Genomic DNA, 13707 nt, shown 5'->3' on the forward strand with positions numbered 1-13707 from the left:
CTGCAGTAAATTAAGGCTTTTTTTTTTTTTGCTTTTAAGTTTATGAAAGCATAAAGAACTTTTAAATAGTATGTTCTTTTCTTCTAGTAGAATATCCTATTACACAGAGGAGTTCTGCAGCCCTCAGTACCCACTCTTCTCTTCCAGTGATTTTGATTAGCTGCAGCTGTAAATTTTAAATTCTTATTTATTGGTGCAGAAATGAAATACTTGGAGAGTTTTTACCAGCAGAAAAACTGGTATTTTTGAGAAGAGGGTTATTTTTCTGTGCTTTGTGTCACTTTGCTAGCTCTGATATAAGGCTTTTCAGTAATGTAAATATTAGGCTTGTGTTCTATTTTGTTATGGAAAACTGTCATATGTATGGAGGACTCCTCTTATAGAAGTCAGCTTAACACACACCTTATTTTATTGTGAAGACTTAGTGTAGGCACCAACAGCTTCACTTTTTGACCAGTCAGCTCTGAACAGCCATTTCTGGATCTTAGAAGGTGTTAGCCAGTGCTGGTTCAATCCCTCTCCATGTCTACTGTGAGCAGCATCTGTAGGTTCTTGCACTGATGTAGTTGTTTACTTGGAGAAATGGTAGTTGTTTTGGGCAAACAAAGATCCAGGTAGTGGTACCTCAAGGCACTGGTCACTTACCTTAAACCATTTTTACTTATTTAGGGGTAAACCTCAGCTCTGCAGGGTATTAATCCTGTCCCTTCCAGAGGTTTTAACCCTATCAGCTCTAACTTGTGTTATAGCATGCTTTGCTTACTCTAGATCAAAGCTTTAGGATTTTTTTATTTAACAAGAACAATCACTAAGAGGTGATACAAGACTTCCAGTTAATCCAGCAGTTGTCTGTTTGTTGCTTTTCCTTTTTGCATATAAGAGTGGAAATAGGATTGACATTACAGTGGTTCTGTTACAGGTCTGACTACCAGCCCCTCTTCATTAGATCCAGTAGTGGTAGTAGTAATAAAAAAATCACTCCAGCTTTTCTCTGCCTCACTTAATCTTTATGTGTTAAAATGTAATTAAAATAACATGAAACATAAAATACGAACACAGTCTTGTAGCTTCTGTGGCATTCAGGCCATGAGATCTATTATGAGAAATAGGGAACAGCATTTGGCGTTGCTAAATATTTGATTTTGCTGTCAGGGTATGTACAGGGATAGTGTGTTGCATAATACATGAAGTCATTCATAGATGTCACCGTAAAATGGCATTTTAATGTATTATTGGACATGCTATCAGATATGCGTATTACGGAAGAAGTAGGCAATCAGATAGGTAGCAAGTAGGGAAGGGTAAAGATAGGCTTTCTGGAAGCTTATTCGGATTATTGAATTTCTTAAAGTTGAAATAAAAAACCAGCTGATGTTAAACTTAGTGCCAGATGTTTTCATGTAGTAGTCTTCCCAGGGAAGGTGACACTAACAAAGGCAAATTTCAGATCTTTCTGCTCTGACTTAAGTGATGCTAATATCTGAGTAACAGGGAGAGCTTTGAATCTTACAACAAATTTTGAAAACATCATAGCATAACAGAGATAAAAGAAATAGCTGAAGTCACAAAACTAAGTAGGAGTGAGTGTGTATCTGTGTGTGTGCGCCTGTATAGAGCCATGCATCTTCCCAGAGAGTAAGCTTTCTCATTTTAGAGTGGTTGGCTTGGAAAGCAGTTTGTGCTGAACAGACTCGAAACATTCTGTTGGTGTAACGCCTAAAGTCTTGTGAGAGGGAGAATCCTCCCTTTGCCTGGATTCCAAGGTGACTGCAACTTTTTTATTCCTGATTTTTGTTGTCTTAGCCTCTTTGTGATTTTGAGTAACACCTGGGACCTCTCACTGGAAATAGTTTTGCAGCCAGGCATGGGAAAAGCTCTCATATTCTCAAGGAAGGACAAGAACGCATGATTTCCAGGAGAAGTGTGACAAAATCCAGAAAGAGACCGCTTTTAGGTCTGTCCATGCAAGCTTCTATGGGCATAATACCCTGCATAGGAGTGTTTGAACACAATCTGTCCAAGTTACCGGCCAGCAAGGGAAGAGTCTTTGTCCAAAATTTGTTTCTAGCTCTGCTAGAGTCTTTGTTTGTGATGTTTTTTTAAATCCGCTCTTCTGGAATTGAGAGAATAGAGGGAAGAGTAAAGGTGGAAGTCAAAACAGTGAATTATACAGGAGAAATACGAGCATGCACATTAAAGGGAAGTTTATTATCCTCAGTAATAATAGAGCTTAAATTCTAGTTCAGGTTTTTGCTTACAAACCAGGCAAATGTCTGCATTTTTTTTCCTTGTAATGAATTATTTCTGTTCCAATGTATCTAAATAGGCAACTACTTGATTTTAGAAAATCTGTCTACAATTCTGTGTCAATTTCTGCTAATTAAAACTGATCTCTTTCTTCCCTGTCCTGCTCCCCCTTGTGTTGTCGTGTCCCCCCCCCCATTTAATTTGAAGGGGTCTTGCACCTCAAAACAAACCTGAGCTACAGAAGGTGATGGAGAAAAGGAAACGAGATCAAGTTATTAAACAACAAAAAGAAGAGGAAGCACAAAAGAAGAAATCAGATCTGGAAATAGAGCTACTGAAACGGCAGCAGAAACTGGAGCAGGTGAGGTGGGGATAACACTACCTTTGCACATCTACATCTGAGCTATTCACCCGAGGCTCCCTTTGCAGACAGGAAAGAAGCAGCAGCTGAATTTTGGCACAGTTCCTCTGATCAAATGCAGATATCTTTTTTAGGATGAGTCAAACCACACTTGACAGTTACCTATTTGTTGTCGCTTACTATATAGGAACTGCATATAGTGCCTGCCTTTGGCCAAATGAATCCTGCACCAGATGACAGGAATGTGTGTGGAGCACTAAACGTGTTTAACCATGGAAACTGTGATGAATAAGTCAACTTTTGTAGTCTTAACTATTAAGAGATGATCCACTAAGAATAGCTGTTAGGTTATAGTGAGTCAAAACTTGTAGATACTTAATGAATAAAAAAAAATAATCAATTGATTCTTTCTCCTGGGTTATGTAAGAAATTAGATGACTTTAAAAAGATCTTTCATAACTTTAAAATGTGTGAGCCCATTGAAATTTTCAAATGAAGGAAAAGGTCCTCAGGCCCCGAGTACGAGGATGATGTGGAACTGAAGTTCATTGTGGTGAACCTTACTGCTAGGCGCAGGGCCAACCAAACGTGTCAGTGCCTCTTAACACACTTCCTGTACCTGTGAGGAAGTATCTCTACAGTGAAACACCTCGTCAAAACAAGTCACTGTGCATCAAGCGTTACATTTATTTTTAAATAAATGCTTTAAAAGGTAACTCCTGTTTTTCTGAATGGAAATCAATTAAGCCAAATAATTACTTCATTGAAAATGAAGTGTGATTCAATCATTAGTTAGGCTTTGGGGATTCTGTTTTAGCTTTTGTGGTTTTTTTTAATTTGGCTTAGAAATATTTTTTGAGGGAGTAAGCTATTGTATTTTTAAGTGTATCATCCTGTCACTTTTCCTTTCTGATCTTAAGAGCCCAGCTTCAAATGGTTTGGATTGTGGGAAGATTTTGTTTGAAACTGAGCCTTCCAAGGACGTATGTAGAATAAAAAATTCTGTTATAAGAGGAAAAGACTGCCCATTGCAAACAATGTTGTGACTTTGAAAACATCATAAGAATGGCATTAATTGACAACACGACTCATAGAGGAACATTGTCATGATTTATGGCAACAAGGCATGTCCCTTGCCAGCGGGGGGACAGAGACAAAGGAGAGATTATTTAAGTGAGCAGTATGTTGTCCCCATTAATCAGGGAGGCCTTGGTCTATTAAAAAAAACAGCTCCTTTCAGGAGCTTTTGTTAGTTTTCTAAAGGGTTGTTTCTTCCTTTCTGCTGACTTATCTGCCTTCACTGAGGATTGCTAAGCAATCCGTATTCTGTGCGATGTGTAAGCCATGTTCTGTATGGACACTGTATAGCCTTGCCTCATAATGCAGTGTCTAACATCACATGGTAATTGAGTGTCTGCATGGGCAGCAGCTCCAACTGGGTTAAAAATGTTAGTGAATAGGCTCTCAGAAATGAACAACTAAGGGCTAAGGAGGATTTTAATTTTTTTAATTGCTTTTTGTGGTAGACAAAACAGATACACCAAAAAAGGTTCAAGTTAGGTAGAGAAAAACATACCTAGACACTCAGCAATAAATTCTACCAGCATGCTCAGTAGTGGCTGTTTGCATGTGTTCACCCACAAGGCGGATTTGTCTTTGTCTTGTTGTAAAAGCCAGAGGAGGGAATTATTATTGTTTTTTCGATGAAGATCAAGAATCTCTTAAAAAATGCTTCATCTTGTTCTCATGCCGGGGTTGCAGAGTTTTTGTCCATCTGGCAAAGGTGGACATCTGGAATGAACCAGAGCCAAGGATTTGAAAAGGTTGATCGTTTATGAGAACAGATGCTTCCAAAGAAATGCAGCTTTATCTTTTCCATGAGAGAAAGAAAGGAAACAGTTTAAAGAGTTTTGCATGGCCAGTTATTGAAACCTTTAGGTGTTTGTCTTGTATTGCGATGATCTGGTTTTTTTATATACATATAATGATTTTTTTTTTTTTTACATGTGAATCCTTTTTAAGCTGGAGCTGGAGCAACAGAAGATACAGGAAGAGCAGGAAAATGCACCTGAGTTTGTCAAAGTCAAGGGCAACTTGAGGAGGACGGTCCAGGAAGCCACAGAAGCGCCAGACTCCTAGAGCCAGCGCCTGCTAAGACTTCCAGCTTTCCTGCAGAGAGAGGCTTTTGCAGGTTGTCTCAGATTTGCCCCCCAAGAGGGGAAAATAACAGCATCCAGCTGACACTTACTGAAGATGAGATTTTTAATTCCTGGGATGTGTGGATTAAAAAAGACAGTACCATAAACAGATTGACTTGCCAAATGCAGTCCTGAGATGAGTGGATAAGGAGTCTGTCAGTTCAGTGTCATGGACCAGTCTGACGTGCTTACTCAGAGATTTGAACCAGGGATACTAGAGAAACTCCTTCAGTATTGCACTGCTTTATCTCTTGTGATCCTAGTTTAGTGGAGATACACAGATTGTATTTTGCTTTAAAACAGAACAAAAATCTTCCTGTGATATCTTACGAAGCTTTGCTGTGCAGGTAGATTTCCTCCATCTAGACCTACAGCCTGTGTAGATCCCACAATAATTTGTGTTTAATTGGAATTTTTATGAAATCTGGGAAGATACAAGGTATGTTGATCACTACTGCCCATCCCCGCTGGGATAGGCAGGTGTGGGCAAGATGAGAATGCTTAAAATTCACCAGCAGTGAAAAGTTAAGCAGCCTTAAAGCCCATTTCTCCCTGTTTGGCATGTAGAATTTGGGCTGTGAAAGAGCAGGAATCTGATTAACCTCTCACCAGGGAGAATCCAGAGGCTAATTTATCTCTGTCTCTAAACTTACACCCTTTTGTACAAGCCTGTGCAGTGATACATGTGAATTTACCTCTCAGTACAAAATGACCTGACTTCTACTTTTTGTGTTTTGAGATCCTGCTTACTTTGCTGTTGTGGCCTTTCTCCGCCAAGGACATGATGTTAATTAAGTACAGTGTTAATACATTACATGGTAGTGTTTAAACTCATTTGCTGGAACTGAAATCAGGAATCTGATCTGCCATCAGTTCCCTCTCTTTGCTTGCAGGAACTTGTTGCACTTCCTGCAACAGAGCAGTGTTTAAGCCAGACCAAACTGATCATTGGAATCTACTGAAATGGATTTTTTTTCCCTAAAGTGAGGCATAAAATGAAATTCATTTTATCCCATCCTTCCTTTGGCCTCAAGAAAGGTGTGTGTTACCACTGAGTCTTAGGGTCCAATTACGTCACCTTCTGCCTTTCCACAAGTTGCCCCTGTGACTTGCCATTAAATAAAACATTTTGCTCAGCTTGCACAGGGATGGCAGAATCTGATCCTTCATGCTTATGACTACTAGTTATCCAGAAAAGCCTGGAATGAGGAGGAGGGAACAGATTATCACGTAGGATTATAGAACTGGATTCTTACCTGGTGCAAATGGGTACAGATATCTTCTGAATCTGGGGATAAATCCTTATCTTGCTTGATTGGCACAGCCATAGCTCTCACTGAAGCTGTGTTCACCCATATCAGCTGAGGATCTAATCCTAGTCTTTGCCTTAGGATACTAACAAAATCATTTCTACTTTGTAATTACATGGGACATAACTGTTTGAGAACATTTTTTATTAATATCAAGAGTGACGTGTTTGTATTGTAAAGGTGGTGGAGGGTTTGTTGCTTTGTTTTTTAGTTCCTTTTGCCTTTCCTGTAAGTATTGAACATTTAAAATAGAATTTCAGCATAGCACTTGGAACAAAATGCTCACAATTAGAAATGTTTCCTAGATACAGGCTTCAATTTGTCAAGATCCAGGCATTTTTTATCAGGACATAATCAGATTGAGAGTAAATTGAATTGTGGTAAGTGTATTGCCGTTGATTTAGAGTTGCAGTGTGACTCATGTCTAGAAGATTAAAAGTGAAAATGGTCTACCAGACCATTCAGATTATGGACATATAGAAGACAAAGGCAAAACGTAAGACTCTTCCATGTATTTACTCAACAAAGGAACGCCCTGGCTGTTGCAGGTTCTTCCCTTCTTCCTTCCCTTCTCCTGGAAGGAGGGGATCTTCCTTTCTGGCAGCACATTATTCAAACGCTTGCACTGATTGGGTTTGTTTCATGTTGTTGAGACAGCACTATATATGAGCCTTCCCTGCCATGCTCATGTTTTATCTTAGCTGCTCTCAGCCTACCAAACTTCATGCCTCTTGGTTTCCACTTCACAATTAACCTTCTGCTCAGTATGGAAGAATCTAGAAGTTGGTGGGGAAACCCTTCTCTGGCTGGAGCAGACCATTGCTTCTCAGCCATTTTCCCTTGGTGAACATGGCAATCCTACCGTGCATGTGCAGTGAAATGAAGTTGGTGCAATCCAAATGGCACCAGAGTCGGCGGGGACGAGGACCTCTCTTTGGCTTCAGTGAATGTGTTGGATTGGGTGCCTCAAGGCTGAAGGCATTCTGCTTTCTCTCCGTGTTAGCTTGTGATTCAGGGTAGAGTTTCTCTTTCTGAAACACAGGAGGCCAGAAAACTCCCTTGTACATACAGCGTGAAGTAGGTTTTTGTTTTCAGTTGGAATTAATTCTCTGTGTGAACAGAACATCAACGTGTGTGTTAGAACATCTTTGAATCCTGCTGATCCTTTAGTCTAGGAATCCCAGCCACCTTCTTGTCAATTGGACAGGCAAAAGCTTGTCTTTAAAGTCAGGATTGGGCTAGAATGGGCAACCCTTGAATGGGTGGTCAGCTAGTCACACCACAAGTGTCCTGTGCGGCTACGCAAGTAAGAAACTGCTTGCCAGTGAGCGTAAGCAATTCCTGATCTGCCCTTTAGCTATATGAGTTTTGAAGCAATCTGGCAAATACTTCAGTGATTTGAAAATAGCTCACTTACCACTTTGTACTTTTTTAAAACTCTTGCTTTTGATAGTATAGTAGTAAATTTTTTAGCATTTTTGTGGCTTTAACCTTCTGTTAATATCTGCACTTGTTTGAGTGTACATATATAAATATATATAAATATAAAAAGGGAGCCTTAATGGATTTGTTTTCATAATTTAATATTTTTTGTATTTGCTCTTGTATAATTGTTTTTAACTAAAGGTATTACGAAAATGAGGGTGGAACACTTAGAACCAAAGTTATGCTTAATAAAATCTACTACATGCTTGGCATTTGCGATGGTGTCTGTCATGTCCGGCCAAAAACAAAACCTCAGGGACTGTGCTGAAATATCCAAGTTATTTAAAATTCTGCAGTGCAGGGGGAGGTATCAAGGTCATGATGAGTTTTACTTCCTTAAAACTGCATCCCTTGTTTGTATATGCAAAATTATCGGCAAATCAGTTGGCAGAAAAAGCTTGTTGTGTCTCATAGTCTTATTATCTTTCAATTATTTTTGATGCAGAAAAATTTTGAAAAGATTATGTAGCTGTTCAGCTAGTTCAAGGTGAGGCAGAGCATGAAGGAAAAGTTGTGATGGAAATCAAATAATTGTGGAAATCATTCCCTATCCTGCTAACTTCATCAAAGTGCACCAGGAAAAATTCAGCCTTGGAATTGTTAGCATTGCAACAATTCTATCCTGAAAGAAAGTGAGGAGTAACGAACCTAGTCCTGGGTTCAGTCCTGCAAAGTCCATTTAATTTAGCCAGTGCTCAAGTGTGTGGTTCTCGTAGGAAAAACTTGGACATGTGAAAGCAAGTGCATGCACAAGTGATTCACTGGGTTAGGGTCAGATAGCTCAGTGCCATTGCTGAGAGCAAAATCTGGTGTCAACAGGAGGCAAAGAGAATTAGCAGGAGGAGGAGCAGGGCTGGAACAGGCGTGGGTCATCAGATCTCCAGGAAGATACTCAGCTCTTACTGATGAGCCCTGGTCAGCCAGGGACAGGTGGTGATGGAGGGGGAGCTGGAGAGGAGCGTGGGGTTGAAACCAAGTGGGGGAGGAGAAGGGCAGTCAATTCAGAACAGATGTCAGGAAATGCTTTTTCCTTCAGAAACGGCTCAGCATGTGTAATGGGTCCTGGCAGTACTGCTGATGCAATGGCACTGGACCCACTCCAGGAGCTGTCAAATGTGGGGGAGGTAGGAAAGAACAGAGTTAATGAGGAGTGGGTTTCTATGGCCTGTTGGAGATACTGCCCTGCGCTCTTCTACCTCAAGTGTGTCCAAATGTGTTTTGAATTATCCTTTGATATTTCACTCCAGCTCCAGAAAGAAAAGAGTGAGGGCACGTGATCTGCTTTTGTAGCGTGCCCGGTGGAAAAGATGATCTTCCTTTTCTATGCTTTTTTGGATTGCATTGAGCTAATACATTTTGTCATGTGGCTTTGCAAGCAGTGGTCTGCTGGGGGCTTTGCTTGTGCTCCTGTGGCCATATGCAGATGGGTTGTGTCATGCCATAGCTGTGTGGAAAGAAGTACCTTGAGGTCCCTTAGCTGCTGTTACAGGGTCCGTGGATGGTATTAGTAATGAAAAATGGCTGATGGCACTTCGGGTGACCAGTTACACTTCAGAAGATAACAGAGAGAGACAACTGGAGACAGAACAGCTGCAGTGGTGCCACTTCCGTAGTATCAGAACTAACATCTTTAGGGTGAGGGACAGGAGGGCAAGCTGGGTTCTCAAGTCATCACAGTAGGAAGAGCATGAATACTTGAAGAGATCTGGAGGGCTGGTAATAAAAGTTAACTCTCCTCTCACCCCACCACTTCAAACCGTTTGTGTTCTGCTTGAAATCTTTCATCTGTCAGAGTAAACGTTTGTGGTGCTCTTGTCAATATGACTCTCCTCGATGGAGGTGGTGGAAACCATGGCCAGAGGAACTATTTGGCAGTGGCAGTGGAGGACGGACATCCTGACTCCCACGCCGGTGCTTGTCTTCCACAGCCCTTTTGGCATTGCTTTAGACCTGGGTAAAGGCCGCGTTGGGTCCCTCACACTGCCAGTGTTGCCTCTCCGAGGTTAGATGGGGGCTACTTTGCTTCTTTGGGTCTGCGGGGGTCCGCTTTGCTGAACCTCAGGTAGGTGCATTTGAGCTAATAATCATCTGCTTTTCATTTATATCAATGCAGAAAAATCGTCCCTCTGGAGCACAGTTCCGATCCTTTCTTTGTCTGTGGAGGATCCTGCAACGCCTGACTCGGAGGGAATGTCATCTATGTTGCAAGGACTCTGAAGCTGGGCAATTCAAATGCCATCTCTGAACCAGCCATTCTTTTCCATGGAGTTTTGCTCCCCAGGAAAGATGAGGCACCTGGATACCTTCAGTAAATTTGGTCCTTAATCTCTATGTGGTTCCTAAGCTGATGATGAGCCACCTCTCCGCTGTGCCTGCTGGCTCTGGCGCTTGGTGCCGTGGAGCCTTCAGCTGAGCCCCTGAGGTGCTGGGGGGACACGTGGCCTCTGCGGGGGGCTGGGGAGAAGGGACCTGCTGAGGCCAAGTGCTGGCGGGAGGAGAGGGGGCATATCCACAGTGGTTGGTGAGGGAGGGAGGAGGACATAAAGCACCTGAGAGGGGGCTCCAGTAGCCAGAATCCCCCACTGCAGCTGTAGTACTTAATTATCTGAGTAATAGTTTTTGGAATTAACTTCTATTATGTACCCAAATCTAATCTCTCCGCTGGATGGCATGAGCAATTTAACACAGATTGAGGCTGGCACAGGGAACCTTCAGCCTGATTAGGTGGGAAGAAGAAACGTACTTCTTTCCCCCTTTTCAGCTGTTCGGAAACAAATCTTTCATAATGCAATTGAAATGCCAAGTCCGCTTCATTGTGCTCAAAGATTAAAGAGCGCCCAGCAGGCCGAAGCCACTTAGCAGGGTGCGTCTGAAGGGCGTGTGGAAAGGCAAAGGGAGCTGCCTGTGGAGCGCTGGCTCTCACCTGCGCTGGGGTCGGGGCACGGCAGCCCTGCCCGGCCGAAATGGTCTCCCTGACAAAGGGGTTGCGTCCAATAGGATATCTGTCTTTGAACTCTCTGTTGGTAAATGAAGCCTAAAAGATTCTCCGATGAAAAGCTGATCGGGAGTTTGCTTTAATCAGTAGCAGCAGGGAAAGAGAGACCCTTTAAAGCTGTGCTCTCAAACCTGGAAGGCCTTTCATCGCTGTGGTTCTGGACCATAAGGAGTAATTTTCCCTGATGTACAAATTCAGCACTTGTCTTTAGCTTTACCTCTGTGCTAAGGGCTTTGGTGAATTCTCTGTACAGCTTTGGGGTACCACCTGCGCGAGCTGAGCGCAAAAAAGTGGCTTTTGGAAATTCGCTGAGCACAGTGGGCCCTATATTTCACAGCTGCTGGTCTGTTAGGGAATTTTTTCCTCCTGTTTCTAATACAAATCAAATTTAACTCATTAAATACCAAGGAGTAAATTCTCTTCAAAACACAGATCTTGCATTTTTTTGTCATTTCCTTATTGAAAGGGAGTTGCTTCTGTTCTGCACCAAGAAGTCTATTCCTTGCGAAGTCTGTTCCTCGCATATTAGGAAATCATGCTGATAACCGGATTGGAGGGGAGCTGCAAGCTACCTACAGCTTGAGGAGGCCCCTCTGCGGGCAGACCCGCTCCATCCTGCTGCTGAAGAGCAGGGATTGCTGCTGGGGGTGGAAAGCAAAGTGGTGTTAAAAAGGAGGAATAGACAGCAGGAAGGCAGGTCCCTGACTGATGAAGATTTCCATCTCGTACCCAAGGTTAAACAGCAAGCTGAGGATGATGCACAGCCTGCGTACGGCACAGTGTGTTCCTGTGTTCACACCTAATGTACCGTGTGCCTTTTTCCCCACCCTTGAAGCCTCATTGTACTTTTGATTCCTTTCCTATTGTTTCCTTTCACCCCAAGCTCTTGCTGCCTATTCAGGCCTCCCTGCTCTTGGATTATTTCCCAGGACTGGTTTGTAATGAAAGGCATTTTATTAGTGAGGAATCCTTGGGATGGATCCTAAAATGGGTGTTTGAGGCTGCTGTGCTGAGTGAAGGGAAACCCAGCCCAAGCCCTCGGCGTGTGGGGAGTGGAAACGAGAAACACCGTGTATGCTGGGGGCAGGAGCAGGTAGGAAGAAACATTCAGAGCGGCTGTCTGACAGCATAAATGAGCAACCAGTATAGTTGCATCAAAGTTGGGTTTTTTTATCTCAGAGCTCCTCTTAAAAAGAAGGGCCATGACTGTAACATCCCAATGGGGGTGAGAGGGAGGATGGAAGAAGTCTGTTGTGTGATGAGTAAGAAGCCTTAAAATACACAGAAGCAAGCCCTGAGCAAAGTCAGATTGTCCCACTTAAAGTGATAAAAAGCCTCTTTGAATGATTTACCGTGCAGGTTGCTGATCTCCCCGCCCTCATGCTGCAGCGGGAGTCCCGGCAGCCCTGGGGGTGCTGTGGGGATGCTCTGGGGGTGCTGTGGGGATGCCCTGGGGATGCCCTGGGGGTGCTGTGGGATGCCCTGGGGGTGCTGTGGGGATGCCCTGGGGATGCTCTGGGGATGCTCTGGGGGTGCTGTGGGATGCAGCCCCGCGCGGAACTCGCACACGCTGCTGCCATCTCCTGGGCAAAGCGCTGCGGAGCGGGGGCTCTGGCGGGCTGCGGGATTTCACCCTGCGGGGGAGCTCTGCAAAGGCTTCTCCTCCTTCCCCCTTCAAAGCTTTCCTCCGAAAGTATAGCGCTGCTGAGCTCTTGCCGCTTGCTGTGTTGTAAACGGGTGCTTCCTTGGCGAAATGCAAGATTATTTAGGGATTTTTCTTATGCAAATGTCATTAGCTGTTCCACTGTGCTAAGAAGCTAAAAAGCTTTGAGTGGGTTTCAAGACCTCAGTAGTTCAGGAGCTGGATTCACAAAGGTTGTTTTGGTGCCTCATTTTTTGTTGGAATACTCAGTCTGGTTTGCCGTGGAGAGGTCTCTGATGGCTGTCGTGGAGTCCCGAGAGCCGTTTCACACCAGCTGATCACTGCAGAGACGGAAGGTGTTACCAGGTGGTTTTGGAGGTGTGATAAGCCCAGGTGTGCCAGGGTGGTGGCTGGGACAGCCTTCTCCAGCAGCTTTACCCTAAGCAGCAAGAACAACCACTGTTGTACTCGGGGGTCGTGGTGGAGGACTGACGTACCACTGTGGTTCCGCAGCGAGCACAACGCCTCCATGCTCCCTCCCCTCTGCCCCCTTCCCACCGGCTACACTACCAGCAGCAGTGTTTGTCCTGCTGCTGCTGTGGAGAGCATTGCTGTGCCCTTCCTGACCTGACAGGCTTTCCCCTCTCTGGCAGGAGAGGGACCCCAGGGGTCTGTCCCGGGGAAGGGGGCGATGGGCCACCATCCGAATGCAAGTGGGGAGAATCCTCTACTCCCACACATCCTGCCCATCCTTCGGTAGTTTCCATGCTGGTCTCCAGACCTTGTCCCTCTCTTCACCCGTTCAGACACCCTCCTGTGCTTCCTGAAAATGTTCCGCTTCCCCATGGTGGCTCCATCCCCTGGGCTGACAGCAGACGACTCCTGTTGCTATAACAACGAGCAGCAGCCCGGCCAAATCGGCCAGACCCTGCCACACTTCCCTGCCTGCACCCAAACCACCTCCCGAAGTGCCAACACACTCGCCTCCTTCTCATGTCTTTGCCATCTGCCTACAAGGGGGAGATTGCTCCCTTCGGGGGGCTGCCAGCCCTCTGCAACCCCCGTGTGCCTCCTTCCCACTGCTTGCAGCCCCCCAGCCGGGTTCACACACACGACATGGATCACAGTTACTGCCCCACGCAAAACACCATTGTTTTGGCCCATAAACGCCATGCAGATTGAATTATGAATAGATGTAAATGGCAGGATTGCTGAAATATTGTGAGAAAGAGACATCCAGGGTTTTATCCGGGGTCTGAAAGCTGGAAGGCATGCCCAGCACAGTGCAGCAGCGTAATTATAAAGCAGAGTCATTGGGAGTCTCTGCCCCATGGTCTGAGCCTCGAGTCCAGCCCAGGGAGTATCTGCTGGTGCTGGGTGAAGCCCTGCTGTTACTGCAAGCTGGATATAGGGTTCTTCAGGCAGACCTTGCTGTCCCTGCAGAGAGCATGAAAACCAGCCATACGCTC

At 44.3% G+C, this 13707-nt stretch overlaps 1 protein-coding gene across 4 annotated transcripts in view; it reads left to right on the top strand.

Annotated features, from left to right (window-relative positions):
• The window catches only part of FAM107B (family with sequence similarity 107 member B), a 62798-nt gene extending 54985 nt beyond the window's left edge, over nt 1–7813 (top strand). For all 4 annotated transcript variants that reach the window (XM_055807866.1, XM_055807867.1, XM_055807865.1 and 1 more), the window contains 2 exons: nt 2455–2608; nt 4631–7813. In XM_055807866.1, coding sequence (XP_055663841.1) covers nt 2455–2608; nt 4631–4747 — 271 coding nt within the window. In that variant the 3' untranslated portion in view covers nt 4748–7813. The remainder of the gene's footprint in view (nt 1–2454; nt 2609–4630) is intronic.
• The last annotated feature ends 5894 nt before the right edge of the window (nt 7814–13707 follow it).

The sequence above is a fragment of the Falco peregrinus genome, chromosome 6 (assembly GCF_023634155.1).
Source record: "Falco peregrinus isolate bFalPer1 chromosome 6, bFalPer1.pri, whole genome shotgun sequence".
Taxonomy (NCBI): Eukaryota; Metazoa; Chordata; class Aves; order Falconiformes; family Falconidae; genus Falco; species Falco peregrinus.